At 43.7% G+C, this 25,327-nt stretch overlaps 1 protein-coding gene across 1 annotated transcript in view; it reads right to left on the bottom strand.

Moving 5' to 3' along the window:
* Positions 1–25,327, bottom strand: part of gli2a (GLI family zinc finger 2a) — a 108,024-nt gene that overhangs the window by 35,947 nt on the left and 46,750 nt on the right. The window contains exons 3-5 of the mRNA XM_034110338.2: positions 17,451–17,556; positions 6,859–7,055; positions 2,310–2,510 (exon numbers count right to left, since the gene is read on the bottom strand). Coding sequence (XP_033966229.1) covers positions 2,310–2,510; positions 6,859–7,055; positions 17,451–17,556 — 504 coding nt within the window. The remainder of the gene's footprint in view (positions 1–2,309; positions 2,511–6,858; positions 7,056–17,450; positions 17,557–25,327) is intronic.

Here is a 25,327-nt window from a genome sequence, read left to right on the forward strand (position 1 = left end):
GGTTCTGCTCCAGGTTGACAAGGGGGGGTGGAGAGATCCGTCAGTTTCTTTTCAAAGAAACTTAACAGTTACCAAAGGAATTATTCGGTGATTGAGAAGGAAGCGTTAGCACTCATTTGGGCGTTGCAACCTTTCACTGTATATGTGGGAGCAGGAGGACCACTTTTGGTTTACACAGATCACAATCCCCTGACCTTTTTGCATTCAATGAAGTGTCCCAACCAAAGGCTGACGAGGTGGTCTTTGTTTCTTCAGGCTTACAACCTTGATGTTAGGCACATTAGGGGATCCGACAATGTTATTGCTGACGCGCTGTCACGTGCTCCATGGCACTAAGTAGTTGTTCGTTTGACTTTGACGTGTATATATATATATTGACTGTCATACTGTGATAAATCTTTCTCGCTCTGCCCATTTTTTTTAAAGTGCTTCTCAGATACTGGTGTTGCTAAAGGTGTGGCGGGGTGCTGAAGGCGAGGATTGCTGTGTGAAGGTGGTGTATGTCATTGGGGTTCTGGGGGAGTGCCATATGTGTGCTTTTGTTTTCCATGACTTTTTGCTTTGGTTTGGGATGGGGTTGGTTTGTGGGTTAAGGGGGGGGTGTGACGACCCCTGCCTCACTATCTCTGGTGGTGTGTGTGTGTGTGTGTGGCCCTTTAATGACTCTTCCTCTGCTTGTGCTCACGGGGATTGAGGACACCTGGCGGCTGGAGCTAGCCGGATAAAGGACTGGGCCGGATCTCGCTCTCTCTCTCTCTCTCTCTCTCTGGCAGGAGGACGTAACGCGAAGAGCAGCCACGACCAGCTGACCTCTTGTTTCGTCGTTTGTTTCGCCTGTTTGTGTCCTTCAGCAGCTGGGAATAAACTCTTTTTTTCTATTCACGCCCTCGTTTTCTGTCGCGCGTTTGTTGTGGCTGAGAGCCAAGCCATGACACTCGTGCACGCACAAATGTATTTCGTGCCCTCATTGGGCGTGCATTGCAGCAGTACTTCAATGACTCGCCAGCAACAGGCGGCCACTTCCACCAGTCTGCTGACGTCGTGTGCGCGTTCATGTGTGTTGGAGGAGGTGCTCTGTAAGGAAGTCTGAAGGAAGGGGCGGATTCTTTTTGGCTGCGTACTTTCAAATGTTAGTGCACTCGAGCCGGTTTCTGAAACTTACCTACCCCACCTTTAATTGAGATAATTAATCATTTCTGGCATGGAAATATCACACTGACATAATGCGATTCAGTAAGCTTCCTATTACAGGTTCTCTTTAGGATCTATAACATATTTAGATTCTTCTGTCTCTCCTCATTCCATTATATTATGTGCAGATCATTCAGGTATACTGTAGCAGGCGTGTAGCTTGGAGCGGGCGTCACTTTCTTCAATGACACACACTGGTGGTACAAAGGCCATCATATCAGCATTCACTTTGATAACATAGCTCGGCAAGATACAACACTGCATGTGTAAATTAGCCTTAAACTCTGAAAGATGGTTCCTCTACTAAAAGATTGTTTATTAGACAAAGACTAACGTTGTGGTAAGTCTTTTCATAAAACTATTTTGCTATCAAATGTTGGATTCAGAATCTCCATCTGTGAAAACCAAGTATGCTGATAAGGAGTACAATGTGGATACAAACAGGCTTTGAATTAGATAAGTGAACTTTGTTATAGGATTTAGATTTGATAAAATGCTCTACAAATCTAACCATTTTAATATCTGATTTGCTATTGATGCTTATAGTATAATTATCATAATATAAATAGCCCAGAGTAACTGAACTGGTACGCTTGATTGTAAATATGTCAATTTGTTTAGTTACAGTACAATATCGTAACCCTCCTGTCCTGCTCAAATCTGACAGTTTTATACTTTCATCCATCATAGATATTGTGTTTACATTCGACTGCTTCAAGGCCTTATGATATGCTCCACAGTAGACATATACAAGTGCTGATCACCACTTTCATTGAACTTTGTAACACCTATGGTTTTCTTGATCAAATATGGCCTCCATAGGAAATGAATGGGTAACCCTAGATGATGTTCTTCCATCAGACAGTACACAACCAAATCAACAATGTTATTTTTGGTATACATGTTCAGTGTCTATTCTTTGTATATTCAATGAGGTAATTCATGTAACCAGTATTGTTTACAGCTTAAAATGTGTTAAATACAATTTGGTGATGATTTGATGGTCATGTAAGACCAGTTAAAACAGACCAAAGTTGACCAGGGACACCAAGGGGGAGAAAGGAACACAACAGGAGGGTTTGGTTAAACTTCAACGATCACCAGTGTTTTATCCTCACCATCCATGGGGCTGAGGTAATCTGGAAGATGAGCTGCTGCTGCTGCTGCCGCCGCCGCCGCGCTGCTCTGCATCAGCAGGTCCCCGTAGGGGCTTCGCTGGCTGGCACTGGCCATCAGGTGGTAGTACTCTGTGGGGTTGGCCCCTGGAGGTGGGGGGGGCAGACTGAACAGGGCCCGCTCCTTCAGGTGTTCGTGGGTCACTGCAGCAACAAGAGAAAGGAATAGGATACACCTCGTTTAATGAAACATTAGAGAATCATTATTCCGGAGGTTAGGTCTTTGGAGAAATGTCTGCCTTTGCTTCATTAGTTATCGGGCTTTGGGAGTAACAGATTACACCTAACGGGATTACGGGACACATACAACAAGCTAACTGTATACCCTTACAGTTAAATAAAAAAAAGACGGAATCAGATTACTGGTAAGCATTTTTGAAATGGGGATTCTTATGCATTATAATGTAATAATGCGTTTTATAACAAATGATATACGTAGACGTACTGTCTGAATTTAGTCTTTGCTTTTCATTCAGGCTTCTAAAAACTCACAAAGTGATGCTTACGACATTTTGACAAGTCGGAGATGCTGAGTGAAACGCATTCTGATTCGAACATTTAAAATACCCTTTGACAGAATGACAAACAAAGACATGAACAGAAAGCTGCGAGGAGGCCTCCGCAGAGGAGACGAGTGATCTGCTTTACAGATTTAATATTTGTGCTCGGGTGCATGCCCCGGGGCCTGAGGCTTTTGATAGAAGATGTCTGATGTCTTTGAGGCTTGCTGGTCTATGAGAACATATCTCTAGGGAGCAAAGGAAGCAGAGGGAGAAACGGAGAAAGGCAGATGGGGGGGGGGGGAGGCGGTGGAATACCACATTCTCGCACATCTCTGCTGTTGTGCACAAAGTGTGACAGGCTGACGTCACACAGCGCAGGTGCATGAGGACTCGTAATGCTGAGGAGGCCTCACACGCTGCGTGGACAAAGGGAGTATTGACGTAACATGTGTTAACACCTGCACCCAGTAAAGCCACGTTTAAAAGTGCCAGGAAGTATAAGAGTGAGGGATGGATTGGTTTTCCTCTTCACTTAATCAAACTGGGCCAGCGTCCCCTTTCCCCCCATTTGCTGCTCTACCCCCCCTTCCCACAGTGGGTTGAGGGGACAGCGGTGTAGGCCGTTGGTGGATTAATATGCATGCTGCTGGTAATGGGGAGATGTGGGGGTCGGGGCCAAGGGGGATATTGAGGGAGAGAAACCACAGCCTCCCCCCACCCCTCTGTGCAAAGACACATAAGCGCAACGTAAACCAAACAATCTGGACCATCAGGGCTGTGAGGCCGTGCTAACAGAGCACAGGCCGCGTGTGTGTGCTCCAGCAGCAGCATATTCCTCTGGTTTCTCTACAGCTGCCGGTGATCACGTTACTGCCTCCACAGAGCAGCGTTCTGTTTGTGCCTTCACTTATGAACTTATGACAGACAGCAGGCACACCTCCACTGGTTCCAGTTCAATCAGGCCAAAAGTTACACTGGAAAAACGCATTCTTCTTACAAACAAAGAAACCTAGTTTCATAGATTATAGCGAAACAATTCATACTCACACACATGACACTATAGGTTAGTGTCATAAGTTTATTAACTACGGAATATCATACGCCACATTTGTTTTGTTAGGAGGAAGTTGTGCACACCTATCTTTTCTTTCGATTTTGGGGCATTTTTGAGCTTCTGATATTTTACGGGGAAATAAAATATTAGAAGGTAAGAGGCTTTTTATATGTCTCTATGTATCGATTGATGCACCTTGCGGTGTCCATAAACATTATTAATTCAGATTTTTGGAGTTTTGTGTCTCTTCTGGTTAATAGTTGTTGCATATCAGAATCAGAAACAGCTGTTTGGTTGCCTTGGTGATGATGTATATGGTGCATACATAAACACAGTGAAAGATCATTTAAAAGAAAGGGACCAAAACAATATTTTAAAAACTATTCTAACATTAAAATATAGAGAAATATTTAAATGAAATATAGATATACCAAAAAACTACGGTCAGTATGACAAAACAGCCCTGCTGATATTAAAAAAGGTGGTGCATAATCAGTTGAATGGAAAGCTTGTGCCATCTGTGGGAAAGGAATACTGATACCTGGATATACTGTAGTACAATCAGTTTCAAACAACTTATACTTCAGTCCATTGTTCGAGTCCCCTTTCCACCTCTAATGCATTTCACAAAGAACATTTACCACTTGCCTCGCACCCAGGTTTCCCTATCAGAGGATTTACACATACGCCACTGATCTCCGTGGTCCTACAGACTTTATTTATGTTCTGCAGAGCTGCACAGTGTCCTCCACTTGGTGCCATACTTCCCTGCCGCTTTATCAGTGACAGCATCTCTTCCGCATTGCTTCTCTTGAAAGCCAGGGAGGCATTAGTTGCCAGCAGAGTGTGCTTGGGGATTTATCGGTGCTGCAGCAGGCCTGTGGCTCCTCACTTCTCCAACCTGTTGTTTGAACAGGGCAGCGAGTTCAGTGGTGCCGCGTGTTTCATTCTTTCTGTGCTAATTTTCATGGTTTCTCCTGCGCAAACAAATACAATGAGCAGGAAAGTTGCCTGCACCGCAAAGCAAGTCTTGGATACATTCCCAAATCACCAGCATGCACACACATGCAATCACACCATAACATGCTCGGTGAAAGGTACACTTCATGTATGGGAATACATAAGGTAATTATCACCATCAGTTAAATAATCAACTGTGTAAACGGAGCAGTCAGAGTTGGTTTATAGTCCGCAGGATACATCAATCGTGAACCCGCTCAACTGTAATACCACCTCCTTAATTTGAGCTGGTCAAAGCAGCTGCAGGATAGCAACCATGTAGATGATTTTCCACATCACTTAGTGTAAGTGCACGAGTGTTTGTGGAAGAACAGGTATGCATTGGAAGTTATTCACACATCAGGCACAGGGTTCGAGTTATAAACTGAGCTCTATGGGGGTCTTTGAAACTAATACATCTGTGCGCACGCGCGCACACACACACACACACACACACACACACACACACACACACACACACACACACACACACACACACACACACACACACACACACACACACACACACACACACACACACACACACACACACACACACACACACACACACACACCAATAATGAACATATGGACAGGGGTTACTATTTTTAAAAATGTGCAAATGTATTTGGGAACCTATCCATGTGAACATATTTTGGGGGTGGACCTCAAATCCTCTAGGGGGTTCCGGTAGCATGCCCCCTCCGTTAAGATATTTTTTTTAATTTTGGAGTGAAATGCATCAATCTGGTGCATTTTGAGGGGAAAATAAAGAGACTAGATCTACGGAAACACCCATATGAAACAGATGCCACATCATGTAGACAGACAGTCACCCTGTGTGAGGCAAACCCACATTTGCGATGCGTTGCGTTCACAATACCCTACATTAAAAAAAAAATATATCGCCAGGCCATCGGGAAACCTCCCGGTCCTCCCGATGGCCAGTCCGGGCCTGCCAGCAGCCCTCTACTTGCTACAAACTTAAATATGAAAAGGTTAAACTACGCACGTCTTCTCGGCTCGCGCAGCACGCTCACAGGCATAGATTGTGCAATACTGTATTGCGCACCTTGGAGGTGCAGCGCAGGCATATTGTCATTCAAGAGATGCGTAGTTCTTTTGGAAAACATGTTTTTCTTTTAGCCTATTCACCTCGTTAACGTAAATAATACTCATTACATTGACACATGCATTATTTGTGATTAAAATAATGGTTGTTGGTAATGTATTAGCGACACAGATGTATGATTTCACTGCGTCCGTGGGAGCTCAGACCCCACCTTATGGGAGCTCAGCTCTCATTGGCTCCCACATAACTCGAACCCTGATCAGGCACCTCTACCAGCAGAGGTGATTGACAGCATGTGAGAAGCTCCTGCATGTCTTCCTCACATCCTGTTACAGCGCTTGCAATAGGTAACTAAATGTACCTGCCCTAGTGTTTATTTTAAAACATGTGTTTGCACGATATACGATGGTTTATCTACATATATACATATTTAATGATTTGTATTCCTTCATTTCTTGCTGTTTTTGTTTATATTAAATGTATAATTATTTATTGCAATTATTTCAGTTAGAATAAAGTAGTAGTTTATGCTTTTATTTTGAAGGCAGTTTTGGGCACTGGGTGATTTGGACACCTGGTGTTTATAGTGGAGACAACTGGTGGTTGGGTTGGCGCACATTTACCAGCATGATTCAAGTCAAATCTACAGGGAAGGCTGCAAGACAAGAACACACTGTTCATTGTACCTTTGATGATATTGGAACCAAAGAATCATTCCCTGCGTAACATTCGTTAACTGGGGCTTCACCGGCAGTTTTATTTTGAGTTATTTTCTGTTTCATATCTTTATGATTTTCACGCTACAATATTATTACAGACAATTATTGTTAATGCTGCAACGCCAGCACGTGGGTCAGATCTTACCTTCAGCAGGACTCAGTCCTCGGGCCGCTGAGATCATGGAGAGGGTGGGGCTGCTGTGCACCGAGCGGAGGTAGTGCTCCATGTGAGGGCTCACGTAAGGATGAGGATGGCTGAACGGTGATTCTCCTGATCCGTGGGGTGACAGGCGGATCAGGGAAATGTCTGAGATGACTGGACTGCCCGTCAGTCCTGGATGTCTGTGAGGAGGGAGTTAGGGTTAGACCAGTCCAAACAACTGACACAGAAAAAGAAGCAAACAGAAGCAATGGAGTAAGAGGGTCATAGATAAGTAGAAAAACAAGAGCAGATGCTGGGATGTGGATAGTGGAGACATCCTGTGTTAATTTAATTACTTGGATTGTGCTCAGTTATCATCGTGAGTGATCTTCATTGGTATGTTCATAGACAAGCCTTAACCACTGTTATTTCACAAAAGTGTCTGCAGTCTCAATCCACTTACACCCCCCCGGTCCCGCAGCTAATACATAATAATCCCTTTTTGTTCGCCTTCTCCTATTAAGCCCTCGAGCCACAGACAAGTCGAGACCGAGGGCTTTCCATTGCAAGGCTACGAGGAAGTGTATCCTCTATCAGTTTGGGTGGGCAAACACTGTCAGGTTTTACATGGTGTATGATAAAAGAGTACAATTGGATGTTCAAAAACCTTAAGTAGCAGTCTATATGGCAAGAAAAGTCAGAAGTTCTCCAACAGCCTGCCGGTCACATGGAGCTGTTCCCTAAATATGTCATCTCTGACAGGTCATTGGCGTCTCTGCTTGCAGAACCACAGACAAATGGGTGTTGTAGTTCTCAAACGCCCAGAGGGGCTGAACTCCAGATACAAACGTCTGCTGGCCGCTGGCAGTGGCACATCCCTTTGAAGGGGCACTGGTACTTATGTCGACCTAGTGTGCTCCTGCTCTGATAAGAGGCCTGCCACCCCCCCCCCCTGTGTGTGGCAGGAACACCTGGTAGACAGTCTTCCCTCAGAAAGCCTCTTAAGCAGGAGGAGTGACTAATAGAGGACGACTGAATGAGCTGGCTGTTTAATAAATTGTCAATCTTCACACAATACAATCTTGGAATGTGAGTGGACTCTACGGTTTAACTGAGAGTTAGGTTACAGTGATACGAGGCGACTTCTTTCAGAAACACAGACACAACTGAAACATTGACTTTATTAAATGTATTATGTCAACAGATTTCACTTAACTGTATTCGGTTAGTTGAAAGCAATAATATTAAGTTTAAAGTTTTTTCAGTGAAACAAAGAATTGAATGTGGAATATTATGGATTAGCTTAAATGATTGATTGATTGATTGATACATTTTATTTCGAACAAGTAAAATAGATAATTACAAAAAACAAAGAAATGTTGCAGTGCATAGTCATGTAAGAGAAAACTAAACTAAGTAACATTTCCAACAACAACCACAACAACATCATTAGCAACAGTAAACAGTCCCACATCTAGTGTTCGAAAAGGAGTGAGAAGAAGTATAATTTATTTAATCTCACCCCCTTGTCCCTAAATTATTTATTTATAATCTATAAATAATTATCATTATTAATATTATTAATTATTATTATTAATCTGCTTTACTTGTTGAATGACATATACATATACAAATATATATATATACACATATACAAACATGCATATATATATATATATATATTATAAAACACATGAGAACCCTAGGACCCCTACACATTATCTCCATTAAAACTGTATGTGGCAACAAGCACTAACATCCTCTTACACGTGTTATAGATATAGGTCATCAGTCCAACTCTGTTAGGAAGAAAGGACAAAGACAAGAAAAAGGGTTGAAGGTAATCAACCTGGAGAGGGTGTAGACGAGTCACTGCACTAATGTCAGTGCGGCCCCTACTCAATGAGCCTGAGTCACAGGGGACATACGTGTCGTGTCAGGCACGGGAGCCGCTTTTGAACATGGAATTCCCGTTTGAGGTCCCTTTACTGTTAGGTCAACATTTATATTCAAAGTGTTTGAATGACCCCATTGGACGGTATCAAAGAATACACACTACTTTGTTTCCCTCTCTGTTCTACTATCATGTGTTAATGATCACGGAAAGCACTTTGAATTGCCTCTGCGTCTGAAATGTGCTAAATAAATAAACGTACCTTACTTTGTCCATCTCATAATAGTGAAGCATTCTGCTGTATACAATATGACCATATTGACACTCAGAATTATAAACACAATGTAACTACCATAAAGGCACTATGCCCTATCTCAGTGGTTCCCAAACGGTGTGCCGCGGCACACTGGTGTGCCGTGAGGCAAGTCCGGGTGTGCCGTGGGATTTTGTGACAACCATACGTTATTATTGCAATATACAACTACATAAAAATAATAATTTTTTTATTTACGATATCAGTACTTTGTAGGTTTATATGTACGTAATCTGCGCGACTACATCTCCACCTGCAGTGCTGCATAAACATGGCTGAGTCAGCGATAACTCTCGAGGGGTGGAGGACGTATGCCCATTATTTTGAGTTCGTCCGAAGAATAGACAGGAATGTGACGGTGAGGTGCAAACTGTGTCCAGGCCAGAAGCTGTTATCCACTGCTGTGACACCACGTCAAACCTCAACAAGCACCTGCAAATAACACATGCTAAGGTGGAGCTACCGCACACGCTATGTGTTTGTTTATATCACTGTCTGTTCTTCTTCTCTGTCTTCCGGTTGTTGCCTGTTTTGAATGACGAATACACACTACCGCCGCCTGCTGGTAAGGAGAGTTATTGCCACTCACGCATGCGCAGTTCGTACGTGCTCGGCTTAATTCTTTGCGGTGTCTGGTTCCAGTGCAACACATGGCCAACACGCAGGAGAACACGCCGACGCAACAGAGTGAGCAGAGATAGACTGCGCAAAATATACAGATAGCAGGAGACAGAGAACAGCCATGGTCAGATAGGAAAACATTCAGGATGGAAACTGAACTAAAGAGAACATTTGAAACGTTAGCAGTCTGCGTGATCTGCCTGCAGGGAGGGGCGGGCCGGCCCTGCGAGTAAAGTAACGAGTTACTTTATGTAGAGAGTAACGAAGTAGTGTAATACTTAAGTAATATGTAATATATTACTTTTTTTTAGTAACGACTCTGCTGAAATGTTACATTTATAATTTGTAGTTCAGGACCATGGACAATGCAGCTTCCTTGCATTGACAGTTATCTGTGCTGAATTTCCTTTGTCTCATTTTTAATGTTGTGACCTGTCTGGTTTAAATGAGTGTGTTGCTGCTTTGATGAAGCCTAATTTGATAACGTTTCAAATTAATTTCTGAAATATTTCGTTACTAAATATTTCATGAGTAATATAGTTGTCTTTGTTACATTTTATTTGGCATTTGTAAATAATTATGCACATTTACAGATATTTTACATATGAGTGATAACACGTGTTATCAGGGCTATTTTGCACAATAGGTGTGCCTTGAGATTTTGACTTGTCCTTTGGTGTGCCTTGGGCACAAAAAGTTTGGGAACCACTGCCCTATCTCATACTGTGAACGAAAGTAACAAGTAATGTTTCTATCCATCACACAGATACAGTGAATGGCTAATGTCTTCATCCTTGGATCGTGCTTCACTCTTTAAGAATGTCTCGTGCACGTTGGTCCGGCGGTCCTTCTGTGATGCTGCCACGCCAACACAGAGGACATAGCATAGCTGTCTCTATGAGGTGCTGTTTGAGCTCACAGGTTAGTGGTGAACACATGAGTGTTTATATGTGTGCTTTTGATTCTGCAACAACGCATGTGTAATAAAAGGGTGTCACAGATAGTGCACGTTGAATGGTGCCCGGATCACAAGAGCAAGTGACATTATGTTCCTAAGGTTATTAGTGGTTACGACCAAAGCTTTCGTATCAGTCTACGCTAAACACCACCACACATTGACTTTACTGAATGTTATGTCAGAAAGATTTCCACAACTGTATTAGGTTAGTTCAAAGCAAAACTAATAACTTTAGATAAAAAACATTAGGTTCAACTTAATATTGTTGCTTTCAACTAACCAAATACAGTTATGTGACATTTGTTGACTTAATACATTTAATTAAAGTCAACGTTTCCGTTTTTCAGTGAGTGCTAAGCTTCTGTATGCAGACAATAGATGCCTGAAGTTTATTTCAAATTAGATAAGTACATACATAAATATGTCAGTATAGATCTGCAGAACATCAGTCAGAGGTGTCCGATGGGTTGACCCTGAAGAAAGGAGTGTGACTGGTCCAGGTCGTAGTTACTGGCTATGGCAATGAAAGGTGGGCTTATGAACCCCCCCCCCCCCCCCCCCCTCTGCAGAGTTTCCCTGCTTTCCCTGCCTATGTGCGGATGCCAACCTGCACCCGGCCCAGCTGAGGCAGCCAACCAACCGGAGCCCGGCCCTCGCTCCGTTTCCAGTAAGCGCCTGCAGACTGCTGGCCTTGTCTGAGGGCCAACTTTCTGCCGTCAGGCCCAGTCTTCCCCTGCAAACAACCATAAAGAGCCCTCTGTTCTGGGCGGGAGCGCAGAAGTGAGAAGAAACAGCCGCTCCATACACAAAAACATGCTTCCCTCAGTCAGACTCAAAGCAGCACACAGAGAAGTTGGCAGTGCCGCCTCAGATCAGAGAAGAACTACCTGGGTACACTGGCTCTGCTGCTGGCTCTCCTTCTGATCAGACAGGGAGGCTCACAGCTCAGCCAATACATCACACTGGCATTCCCACCATCAGGGGTGGGAAACACTCAGATCTTGTACTTAAGAAGAAGTACCAGAGTGTAGGAATACTCTGTTACAGTAAAAGTCCTGCATTCAAAATGTTCCTCAAGTGAAAGTAGAAAAGTATTCTCATCAAAATATAGTGAAAGTAGAAAAGTATTCTCATCAAAATATAGTGAAAGACAGTAAAAGTATTCATTGTGCAGATTGGTCCATTTCAGAATAATATATATGATGTGTTTTATAATGATTGATCATGAAAGTGTTCTCAAAGCTGGTGAAGGTGCAGCTAGTCTGAAGTACTTTGTAGACTGCAGGGTAGCTGGTGGATTTACTCCAGGTGGAACTAAAGTCTGATTCAACACTTGGTTAGATTTCACATCATTCATCCACAGCTGTGAAAGATTGAGTAAAAATGACACAATTTGGAGTGATGTGGAGTAGAAGTACAAAGTAGCAAATAATGTAAATACTCAAGTAAGGTAAAAGTACCTCAACATGTTACTTCAGCACAGTACTTGAGTAATACTTAGTTACTTTACCTTTTGCCCAGCATTTAGATGAATACCATCCTAATGTATGCAGCACCTTTACCTCCATTTTGATTAGTGCTGATAAACGGATCCTGGTTCGAGCCAGATATCAAGTTTGATCAGAGTATGCTTTAAATCGTAGTCATAAAAGATAAAGCTGGCATTATTGCATATTTTCTGAATCTTACTACCAGGCCCAAAACAACCATGTGGTAGTCCCTGTGAGTTCCCTGTGACCGTGCTTTATGTGTCATAATATGCAGAGCTTAAAGTGTAAACTTCAATATGTCATAGTAGTTATAATCAGCATGCTCCTTCACCAGCATGCTCCACCTACCAGAAACCTTTTTGCAATACTTGACTTCAAACCTTTATCCATCAACAATAGTTATTTGTTTCTTGGCCGACAGCAAACCAGCGTGTCGACACACAACACTCCAGCGGCAGTAAATCACCCAGACGACCTTGATAATAGGTGAAATGAGCTGCTGCTGCTGCTGCCTGTCAGGAGGCTACAAATTACAGTCCTGTGTGGCAGGTACCATTATTGAAGCGTTGTCGATCCACCCTTTTACTGACAAGATGTTACTTGAAGTCTGTGTGCTTTCCAGAGGCTGAACGGGGAGCTCATTGAGGCCTGGCTCTTAATAAGTGGCTGCCTCTTCAAGAAGGCTCCATCATACCTGAACACAATGGACGGCTGGCCTGGTGGAAACATGCTAAGAAACTCTGCTGAAAACCTAAATTCTTCAATGATGCCAGATAAAAGTGCTCTGAGGATCCTTGTGAGGCACTTGAGCAGGAATAGATAGAGGGATCCAGTGAGGAGATGACTTTCAGATCCTGCTGGTAATTGCTATTTTGTGTCTGTGTTCTGTGCTGTGTGATTACATGCTCTGTGGTTCCATTGTTAGATCCCTGCAGTGAGAACAAGTGATGGGACATGGCCCGCGTGTTGAGCATATGAGTAACGTGATGAGTAAGTACATAGCAGAGTGAGTCCCACACAACCTCTGGACCAGTCCTATGAACTGCTTCACCCCAGGAAGGAAGACTTCAGGTTCAGCGTTGACCATTTGAACCAGTCTAGTTTCCGTGACAGCGTATCGGGCCATGATGGAATCAGAGTCAGAATGCCTTATTATTGCCGTAGCGGGGAAATGTGCAGTCATACAGCAAATGTTGCATAGCATGTAACAAAGGCAAGCACTAATAAAGAGTAAGCTAACTTATTATATATAGAGAAGAAAAGCACACATTAGTAATATAGAATACACATAAAGGCAATAAATACACAATCATGGCTAAAAGGTCGCAGCCGTTTTAAGAACTAAGAGCATATGTTACATTTCATTAGGTAAGTCAAGCACTTTGAACTACCTTGTGTCTGCAATCTGATAAGTGAACTAACTTTAACCTTAACAAGGCGTTGAGACATTATTAAATACAAATGTTGTGAAATGTATAACAATGTATGTTTTTCACAGTGAGTATTGCACAGTGTTGCATAAGTGTTAGGACCGCTGGATTATGGCAACACCTCTCGAATCTCGATTATTTGGGTCAAATCGATTATTAAAAACGATTACCCATTTACTTTGAAAATATCCATTTATTGGAGAACATTGTTTTGACAGTATGTTTTGAACAGTTATTACCCTGAACTTTAAGTATAATTCAACTGAAAAACCAATACAAAAAAATTGTAATTTCAAAATAATTATAAAGAATAATCGTTTTATTTCGATTACGTTGTTTTCGTAATCGTTGCAAGCCATAATCGTAATTGCGATTAAAACACGATTAATTGAGCAGCCCTAATAAGTGTCTTTATTTCTTTCGAGCAAATAAATTGATTGATAGATGATGTTTTTAATATTAGAGAATTAACCAATTTAATTTTGGATTTAGTTATAAAACGGAATATCAACCTTCTTCCCAGGTCCGTAACTATCTTTTGACCTTACCTACACTAGTCATAATCCAGCCATGTTCACCATAGTGTGAATTCACAGAGTAGTGGGCCTTTCTGCAGCTGATGACTCTGCGTATTTCTCTCTGGGCTGCCACAAGACGCTGCCCATGCAACCTGTGCTTGAGGAGCGGGTGTCTGTCCGTCCTCCTGCCTCCTGGCTGACCAACAAGTCACAATGTGCCTCTCTGGCATTTTCCCCACTGGCTCGGGGAGGGATGAATTATGATGTGACACACTCCCTTCTGTACTTCTGGGCAGCCACGGCGATAAGATAAATCACCGTGCTGCCCCACAGGGGACACTAAGAACTTGCCTGGGTTGTTTTTGGGGCCATGATCAGGATGCTGAGGATTTGGACACAACTTGATACTGTACTCGCCGAGAGGAGGGGGCAGTGTACAAAGGAGAGGCCCAGTGAACGTCAGCCGATTGGATAATATACTTAAATGAGACGGGATTTTACAGAGGGTAATTATCTAGTATTCTGCTCCGCTGCTGTCACATACCCTTTAGTCTTTTTAGAGTGCAAGAAAATCATTTTGAGACCGTGTGATCAACAATTGATTTGCCACTTCCCAATGTTTTGACTGACAGGTCTCTCGTCTGTTCTGCAGCACATTCCAGGCTGTAACTCAGGGAGCATCCACATTCAAACATTATCCGTGACGATGAGCCAGGCCGGGGCCAACAGGCAACAACATGACACGTCTGTCAAGACCACTGACAACCAATCGTCAGGGTGGGAAATCTGGCACCCCCACACTTCCATGTTAACCAACCCGAAACAAGGAAGCGAAGAAACAACATGGACTCGATCTGTACACTCTTTGATCAACACATTCCGTGCTGCGGGCTGATTTCCTGCAGAGTGGCCACATGTGGTTGTGTACAGGGGCGGTGTCTGCCACACAACATCCTTGGGCATATTTCAACTTTTCTTGTGCTGCAATCTTCCCCCGCCTGCCTCCAAAAGCATAAATCCAAGCTGTGGAATGAGCGGGGATCTGTTGTTCTCATCTGTTGCATTGTCGCTGAGGTTCTGGGAACGGACGGCTGGATTTCGGATGCTAATTACTCGGTCAAACACGTTGGCACCCTGGCTGGCTTTCCGGGCTTGTGGGTTTGCACAGAAGATGCCCGATTCCACAATATGCAGAACATAAGTTCTGCTGTCATCCCAAAGAGGCTCCGGCATGCTGCTGCTCTCTGATGGCCGCTAAATTCGTAAAAGGAAGTAAAACCACAGCCAGAAGGATGCTACTTTTAACTTCTGCATCAAGACATTAGAAATGAGCAGAAAGATGGCAGAAGCAAGGATGCTTCATGGACTGACATTGGGTAATGCAGACACATAATCTATTGTTCTGCACAGGAGATTATTTAGGGGAAACGCAGCTTTTGAATAAAGAAAGAATAAAAGGGCCGTAGACAGTCCAACAAGAACCTCAGTTAAAGGGTGCTAACAGTTTAAAGGACACCGGATGGCATGACATATAAAAGACTATCTCTGGTTCATCCATTTCTATCACTTCCTTTCATAGTGACTCAATGAGTGCCACACTCTCTAATGACTGCTAATGCCTAACAAATCAAATCATTTACTTTTCAGATGAATTGTACGGCATATAAGACGCATTCAAGCGAGTCAGGAGGTGGCGTGTAGCAAAGGCAGCAGAAACGATGTGTCTCTTTAACATCAGATCGTTGGTGGATTCCTATCAAGTGAATACTTTCTGCATATGAGATCATTGACCTATTATCCCGACCCTTCAGACAGGTAGTAGAGCCCTGACACGCAGACACCAGCCGCTGACAAAACGCTGCTCCAGTTGCCGCGCCGACGCGCAGTAATTAGGTGCGAGCCGGCACAGAGACGGCCGGATCAAGGTGCTGATGAATCGGTGGGAGCACTCTGTCAGAGCCACATCACATTAATCAGAACAGAAGCGGGTGCACAGGCTAGCCCCCCCCCGCGCTTGCTTTGCAGGTGATGAATAGCTCTGCCTCGCTGTGTATCACCGGATCTGGCTGAATTTAAATGTAACAGCGCAGTTCCTCACAAAACCTCTATTGATCTTACTCCTGGGTTCCTTCATAGTTCCTTCAGATAAGCACGAGCGGGCCGGCCGTGTTCGGGAGGCACGACTTGTATGGTAATGCCACTTAATAAAGTCAGACAACAAACGAGTTTCTTCTTAGGTCGATGTTTCAAATCCAAGCCCGCAGCCGGTTCATACTGACCAATCTGATCCCATGTTTACAAATGTTATTTTTAGAAATGAAATAGATTTCTTCTTTAACAGCCAATAGTAATAATAATAATGCAAGGATGTTAGGATTTTGAACAAATGAAGTGCTGACAGTTCTACTCAAGTGAAGAATCTCCTTACAACACTGTTTCTCAAATGCCTTTGTCCAATAATAGAACATTTAAGTGTAGGATATGTGTACATTACGTTATTCAGCATTTAAAGATATTTGTAGTAGTATTGTGAATTGTTGTGTTCTGTATTGTATATGTACAGGAAACATTTTGTATTGTTATATTTTGTATTTTTGTATTTGTTGTTTGACCCTGACTGTAAATCAAGTGTCCCACCCTGGTTGATAAAGTAACCTTAAAGAGAAAAGTCAACAGTGTAGTTCTGCTGTAGTTCTGGTGTGTCTCTCGTCCTCCCTGTCTCCCTCTCGCTCTGTGTGTCTGGTCTGTCTTTGATGTCTTTAACTCTGCTCTGTCAATACAGCTCAGAGCGAGCGGCATGTTCTAGTCTCGACTCTGCTGTTGACAGATCGGAGGAAAAGGGATTGTCTGGAAGAAAGTGCCGGCTGACCTCCACAACGCACAATTAGCCACGATGGATCTTTAAAGTGGAACTGGTGAATGTTTCACATTAAGATCTATTTTGTCTTTATGCCCTTAATCTCAAAGTGATGTTTCAACACTGCTGACATGAGGATGACATGACTCGTTTGTTACTTGTATTATCAGGTGAAAAGCACGTTTGTTTTTATTGTTTTTATTATTCGGGTAAACAATGGAAAGGTTGGATAACCATTGTTTTCTGTGTTGTCGTCCAGAATCATTTGTATCAACGTACATGAACTCAGAATTGTAAGCTGTCTGATTGGATCAAATCGAAATATTCTAAAAGTCTTGCGTAACATTTTCTGGTATTTTCATTGACATATTTGGCATCTTTAAACTTTGGCATCTCCTCCACATTATATTTGTATTTGAATAAACATGGATTATTTACATGATACCACAGGTGGAACACTGGTGTTTAGAAAATATATACTTTAACAATGACAGTGATATCAGTGAAGACTCACCCATGCATGGCGTGGAGTGGATGAGGCTCATAATGGTATCGGCCCTCGTGGTGTCTCATGTCGATTGGGATGGGGGTGTGGAACGTGGGGAAGAGGTGGGGGAGACCTGGGAGGGAAAGAGAGACAATGTCATACATCAAGAACACAGCTAAATACAGTGAAGCAATACAGTGACACGTTTCCTGACGAGGGCCTCACATAACTAACGTAGTAAAAGACGAACAAATGCTAAGGCTGGAGCTCGGTTCCTGACTGATGCCTTGAACGCAGCTTGAGATGGAACTGAGGCGTTTTACAGTTCCTGTAACCCAGCAGTAATTGATACCTTTTACACCGTCTGTGGCTTTTGCCCCGAGAACTGCATGTTCATTAATGGCCAAGTGTATCCAATGAAACCAAAGCACGGTTTACACAATAACGAATGTGTTTTTATGTGTCAGACTAAGAATGCACGAGTCCACCGTTTCCTGCCATTAATGGTCTGATGGCTTGAGGGGAGTCTCATTAGGACAACACAGCCTTCATTAATAACTGTGATGACAGCGAGTAGCAGACAACACTGTCCTGGGGAGGAGGAGGAGGAGGAGGAGGAGGAGGAGGAGGAGGAGGAGAGCTCTCATCAGACTACAGGTTCTCAGTTTTACATGTGTGATGCAGGACGGCAATCCAGACTAACTTCTGATCCAGAGCACTTTCAGATGCGTGTGTGCGTGTGTGTGTGTGTGTGTGTGCGTGTGTGTGTGTGTGTGTGTGTGTGTGTGTGTGTGTGCGTGCGTGTGTGTGTGGCGTGTGTGTGTGTGCTCGAAAGAGGGACAGAGATAGAGACAGAGTGCAAAGCAGCTCCCTTGGGTTGGTCCAGAATGCTCTTAGGATGTTCCGGCTGTACGGTCCAGTAAACCTGGGCTGACCTGGTAGCAGAGACCCCAGGGTTAAAGGTCAAAGCTCAGTGAGAGCAGATCGTTATCTCTGAGAGGATCACTGGGACTGGGTGGCAGTGGGACATGAGCTCATGTTATCAAACCAATGACATGCCAGCGTTTAAAAAACAACAACACATTTTAAGGGTGAGAATAGAAGGAATACTGCAACAATATGTCCTTTTCTACAGCCGTAGTCAATCAGGACAAACAGAAACACTTGCATTCACTTATCCTTCTCATCAATTCCACGTTTCACTTTTCTCAATGAAATCTAACTTCCTGCTGGTTTTCACATTACAAGTCTGCCAGTAAGGGACTTCATTACAGCCAGTCACCTTTACTGGAGGGCTTCACATGTCACACATCTCAGTCATATTTGTTATTGACGGTAGTTACAATGATGGGGGCGAAAACAAGTAGAAAGGTGGAAGTGACTGGAATTAGTCACTAAAAACCAGGGCAGCGGAATGCTGGCTGTAAGTAATCGGGGAGTGTAAATCGTACTGACTTTATCAAGACAACAGTTAGATATGGAATCTGTTTCTTTACTGGAACAGCAGAGAAACATCTGTAATATAAACTTGTATTACAAATGAACCCTCTCGATGTCTAGTTCTGTGACACGCAAAGGGTATTTTTTACCTGCTTGCCATTTTATTGCAAGGAAACAGATTTCCGCATACATGGAATTTGCATTCAATCCCAGTGTTTGTCACTTTAATCACAGAGATTATCACATCCTGTGGCTTTTATTTTCAAAGTCGGCATTTTTCAAACACCTCCCTGTTCGAGGTGCGCCTTCGGGGGGCTAACAAGGTGTAACAGGACTCCGTGCCTCGAGGCCGTGGCAGAGCGCTAAATGTTGTTTTTAGGTAATGCCAATACAATGAGAGACATTACTGCTGCTTAGCCCTGATTGAGCCTTTTGTTATTGTGATTGAGGTAATCGTCACGACGCTGTAGCATCTTGTTCTGATGGGATTAGGCCCAGCGGAGAGGAGCTGCCTGAGGGCGGCCTGCACTGTGACTGCTGTGGAATTAGTTTAAGAACAAGCTTCAGCCAACAAGTTCCCTTCTGGAAGCGTCACGCAGTTTTCTGTCTGCTGTATTTTACAAATTATTTTTCACACATAGATTGACATTTAATAATTAATTAATAATTCCTTGCATTTATTAAAGCGCTTTTCCAGTGCTCAAAGCGCTTTACAGATACACACATTACACATATTTTTTAAAAATATTTTCTGAAGATACAGTTGATTAAGAGTTGCTCAGAATCAGAATGGACTTAATGCCAGGTACGTTTACACATACAAGGAATTCGCTTCGGTGTATGAAGGTGCGAACATTAACAACATTAGAAAATAAGTTGTTAGAGAAGGTCAAACATTTTACGATTATAAAAAGAGAATATTTGAAAAAAAGTATTTACACCGAATTTAGATAAAACACTTGGTACAGTGAATATATGACAATATAACACTACAGTGTATGATATTATACTTTAAAGTGGAGGTCTGCAAAATAATATTGAAATGGTTAACATGAACATGGCTCGCAGTATTTGAAAAAAGAACAAAATGTTGTTCACATGTATTCCTGTTTTTGCAAAGATGAGCCAACATGATCCAAACGGTCCTGAAAATCTGATATTCTAGATCAGGGGTGTCAAACTCAAGGCCCGGGGGCCAAATCCGGCCCGCGACTTCATTTTATGCGGCCCCACAAGAGCTTGCAAAGAACGGTTACAGGCTGATTTACAGAAGCACACAAACTACATGTCCCACAATGCATCTCTCATTTGACTTTTTTCTCAGAATTAGACTTTTATTTCAAGATTTCACATGCTCACTGAAGAGACTTGCAATTATTTTCCCTAGACTTCTGCTTTCAGACGTAGTTAATTATGAAGTTATTACCCTGTCCGATAGTAATCCAATGCAGAGGCAATAACATTATTTTATATATATATTATATATAACATATTTATGTATGCATTTTTATATAGTCTTGAAGTTACAACCGGCCCTTTAAGTGCAACCATAATGCTGATGTGGCCCGTGGTGAAATTGAGTTTGACACCCCTGTTCCAGATGAAAGATTATGATTCTATTGCCAGAGGATATGTCTTCAAACATGCCAGGTTCATCTGTGCAGACATTACAGACATGGCAGATTTGCAGGGTAGTAAAACTAATGACTACCGTTACAACTTTACAAATCACTGGATGTCTGCAGGTGCAAGAAGTCTCCAAATGTCCTGCGGCACAGTCCCACACAGGGACAAGGGCCTGTGAAGACAAAGTGAGTTGTAAAATGTGTCCCGCGCTGTTTGTCTCCTCTCGTCTCTGAGCTCAGAAGGCCAAGGGCTCTGTTTCTATCAAGATCTACGCCGCTGGATCTCAGCCCGTGACCCTCAGCCCGTGACCCTCCCTTGCTTTTGTACGTGAGACAGACGGTCAACTCGTGAGCTACAAAGCCAAGAGGGGCAACCGGTAAATGAGTGAGGGAGTGAGAGCTGGGAAGAGGAGTTGGAGCTTTGTTTCACAAGTGGAGCCAGAAGTTGGGGCTTTGTCTGAGAGGTGCCCCCTGCTTGTGCTGCCTGGCACATCTCTGGTGGGGAGGGGCTGGGGGGGGGGGGGGCAAGGGACGAGGGGGTGAGACAAAGACAGACACAGCAAGGTTGTGCTGGAAGTCAGGAGGCACAGGAGCTTCTTCAAGACTTTCACTTTAAGAGTGTATCAGTGCACTTTCAAGGGCTCTCCTTTTCCCTTTCAGTCATTGCACTTGTGATGTGAAGTACACTGAAGACACTGAACCGCTGACTTTATTTAAATGTGTTATGTCAACAGATGACACATTATGTGTTAGGTTGGTTGAAAGCAATAAGGCACAATACATTTAGTTTAAGTCAACATTTCAGTTTATTCAGTGTGATAAATGTACTTCGATAACGTTTTGGTTATCAAAGGAAGCGCTCTTGACTTCAAGCTTGTAATCTGACAATCACTCCCATCAATGACAACTTCTAATGCACAAGGACGTTCATTCTAATGAAAAAGCCGTAGATTGCTTACGATTTTCCTTTCAGTACCCATTAAGAAATAATGTTATGGCCATTAGCACGCAGGCAGAACCACACCGAAAGCACCAGCCAAAGCCCCAGAGGCTGATCCCCCCCTGCCCGCCCCCAGCGTGGGGCTGCTGATGTGGGGGCGACAGGAGCAGAGCAGCCCCTTCCATCACCCGGACAGCTGCATTGTTTCCTGTTCTGCAGGGACGGCTGCCGACAGGTACATGGCGGGGACAATCCACACACTTCAGCGGCTTGATTTACTGCCCGTCTATCCTCTGGGCGTGTTAGCTCACAGCCTCACTCGGCCGGGCCTCGTACCACAGCCTCACTCGGCCGGGCCTCGTACCACAGCCTCACTCGGCTGGGCCTCGTACGGCTGAGGACTGCTCAGACACACACTTGCACAACAAGCAGCATCATGTGACATTGAGACAGAGGATATACTACCGATGCTACTAAAACCTCACAACCTGACTGAAGGAGCTATTTCACCATGATGCCTCACTTTCTCAGATCTCAAGGTTATCAATACACTCCGCCGTTGGAACACAAGTAGCACATGTGTACAGCTTTTTAAAACACGGAAAATCATGCTACACCTTTGACTTGTTTGCGAAGTTGTTGTCTTTGTCTTCGAGCAGGAAGCAGTAGAAAGTACGGTTAGTTGTCTCATCTGCCACTTATTCCGTCTATCTTTCAACAAAGAGGAGGCTGAACGTTCAAACAGGGAAAAGAGTGACAGTTATGATGATTTTGATTTGGTCTTATTTGGCTATTTCATTTCACATCTCACTCGTGACATTTTTTTTTTTTGTCAAATCCGTTTGATTGAGTTTCAATCACATCATAGCTGGACTTGTTTAATACAGTCACTACCGCAGAGTCATTATTCCATTTCAGTGTGGCTTTCTTTTACTCTAACATGCACATTTTATTAAACATGGCACATGCTTAGAATGCCCTGAAGCGCTTTGGGATGGTATCGTCTAACACCATGAATCACCTCAGCCTCCAGAACCTCTACTGGTGGCTGTTTTCAGCCGTGTATCTGCTCAGATCTCTAACAACATGTGTTAGGACAGAACACGTCTTTGCCCCTATACTGTAGCCCCCATCATGATGCTCCAGACGGGCCGAACTTCCTGTCACATCTCAGCATCTCAAAGGCCCGGTTTGATCTCGCACTGAAGACAATGCCAGGTGTTGGGCGATAACAAAGGCCCCTTTGAGTCTCATGACTCAGAGACAAAGGAAGGAAAGCACTCTCTCATTACGTCCAAATACAACTCCAGATCAGGACCGTGCTGGAGTGCACGGTGGAGTGGGCTCATGTCTTGGAGGAAGTACTCAACGATAATAATAATGCCCTGAGAGGCCAGGTCAGGCCAGGAATAATTTTGTGAAAAAAAGAAGCTTTTGTGGTGCTCTGAGAGAACAGGGCAGTGAGAGCGAGTGAAGAGGAGAGGGGGGGCTCCATTCAGACAGGAAATTCCAGCAGAGAAAGTTGGCCCGGGTCCTAACTACACAACGCTGTGCCAACGGCTATACACAAACGCTCATGTGCATGCATACACACTCACACACTCGCAATTACACACACAGACACTGATTTGTTCTGCAGTTCACTCTCAGTAAGCAACCATCAAGAGGGACTGACACACACACAGACGTGTTACTTTGAGGTTCCACAGACATGCCTCTCTTAAACACACACACACACACACACACACACACACACACACACACACACACACACACACACACACACACACACACACACACACACACACACACACACACACACACACACACACACACACACACACACACACACACACACACACACACACACACACACACACACACACACACACACACACACACACACACACACACACACACACACACACACACACAGCACAGCACAGCAAGTGTTATGCCCAAGGTTAATAAAAAGTGTATGTTTAACCTAATCCGAGAATCCCGCTCTACACACACAACATGAAACCTGCAGGTTTAGTTTGCAAGACGTGGCTTCCTCGAGGGCAGTGCACGGGCGAGTGATGGCGACAGAGGGATTAGAGGCTTACAGAGAGCACGGAACCACCGCCATCTATGAAAGGAAGTCTTAATAGAGTGGCTCTTTACTTTTAACTGCCCGTGGGGAGGGTAACGTGATACCTTTTTTATTGATAGGGTTTATTTTGGCAGAAGGTAAGTGGATTAGGTCGGTGGTCCCTGAAATGACACAAGACGGTTTGAGCGGGAATTCATTAGTCCTCGTGAACTCGTGCTAAGTGTGTGTGTGTGTGTGTGTGTGTGTGTGTGTGTTATGATGAACACATCACACACTCTCTCCCTGGGAAGACTACACTGCTCTTTTCCAGAGGTGTGCAGACAGCACGGTGAGGGGGGCATGGCGTTTGAAGCTAACTGATGGCACATTGTGAAATCAGATGTTTATACTTCAAATATAACAATGTCCATTAGTCAGTCCTCTCGGCTAGGAACGAGTGGTGATCTTTAACAATGTTATAGTGCAGACCAAAGTGTGTCCGTACCGTGTACTACGGTAATCAAAACTGACATGACATTAGAATGATACTCAGATTAGCCATTCCCTGGGTGGCGCTTCGTTAAGGCACACAGTTCGTACAGTTACAGCAGCTGTGTTTGGAAAAGATCTAACATTGAGGAAGTTATTATTTTTTTCATTTAACTGATAAAACAACATTTGTATTTCTCTGTAATGTACCAAAACCCAGGTTCTGTATAGGGTCTGATAGTAAAGCCACTTTGTAAAGAGCACACGCGTATTAGAAACCCTTTTGGCTTCAGCCCTGAGAAGTACATCTGTCTCTTCAGCGCCAAGTTCTCCATATAGTCAGCAGCTAGTTGCTAACTGTGTCCGCCTGCTGCTTGCTGCTGAGCAGGTACAAGTGTTTTAAACAGCTGAAAGAGCCATGGTCGATGCGAGCGCAGAAACCCAGCGACGTCCTGGACATGACCTGAAGAGGTTCAGATGCTGTGTAGAGATGAGACGGAGCTGTATCATGCTCTGTTCGTCCCAACAAGACACACCTTCCAATGTACACATATACAAAGGATTGACTCATACTGCAGTTTTTTTTTTTTAAATATATAATTATTACCAGGCGTATTTTCTTTGGAGTCTGCATTGACAACAACAACTGAGTACAACAAAACTATTGGTCAATTTGTATGACATTTGGTGGGAGGGCTTAACATTGGCCTGGAAGAACACATTTTAGAATCAGAATCTTGTGGCGGATACACACATAATGTTTACTTTCATTAACACAGCAAGTAAGGGCCGTGGGGAGGTCTGGGCTTCCCGAGTGCCCTTCTAGTTCATGGAGATATTCTAATAAGCTGTGCTGTATTAGTGCTGGATAACTAAAAAGCAGTGTGTATATCTCGTTGACATGGCGCCCTTATCCTTCCCCCCAGATGTGTTGCATCACCTAGCAGGGGTTTACAGATCCCTCTCAGACCCAGCTGGCCTCTCCACCCCCCATCCGTCTCTGTCAGGTGTGCAGGCCGGCCTCAGCCATCACTCCTTGGTCTCAGCATCAACCCCGCGAACCCACCACCACTATTATCCATCACCTGGGTTACAAGGGGCTTCACCAGCAATCCTAATTGTTCTAAAGACCAAGACCTTATCTCAGCTGGGTTGCCATTAGCTGGTGGTTCGAACAGTCGTCAGTGGGAAACAGGTACTACGGGAAGTAGCATGGCAAGAAGAGACTCTTGCTTTTGTCAGACACTTGCAGATCCAAAGGGTCAATGTTTGGTTTTTACATCTGCATATTGACTGTTCGACAGTGTTGCTAGGCTACTTGGTACAAGTGTTTGTC

This window comes from Pseudochaenichthys georgianus, chromosome 21, assembly GCF_902827115.2.
Source record: "Pseudochaenichthys georgianus chromosome 21, fPseGeo1.2, whole genome shotgun sequence".
In the NCBI taxonomy this organism is placed as follows: Eukaryota; Metazoa; Chordata; class Actinopteri; order Perciformes; family Channichthyidae; genus Pseudochaenichthys; species Pseudochaenichthys georgianus.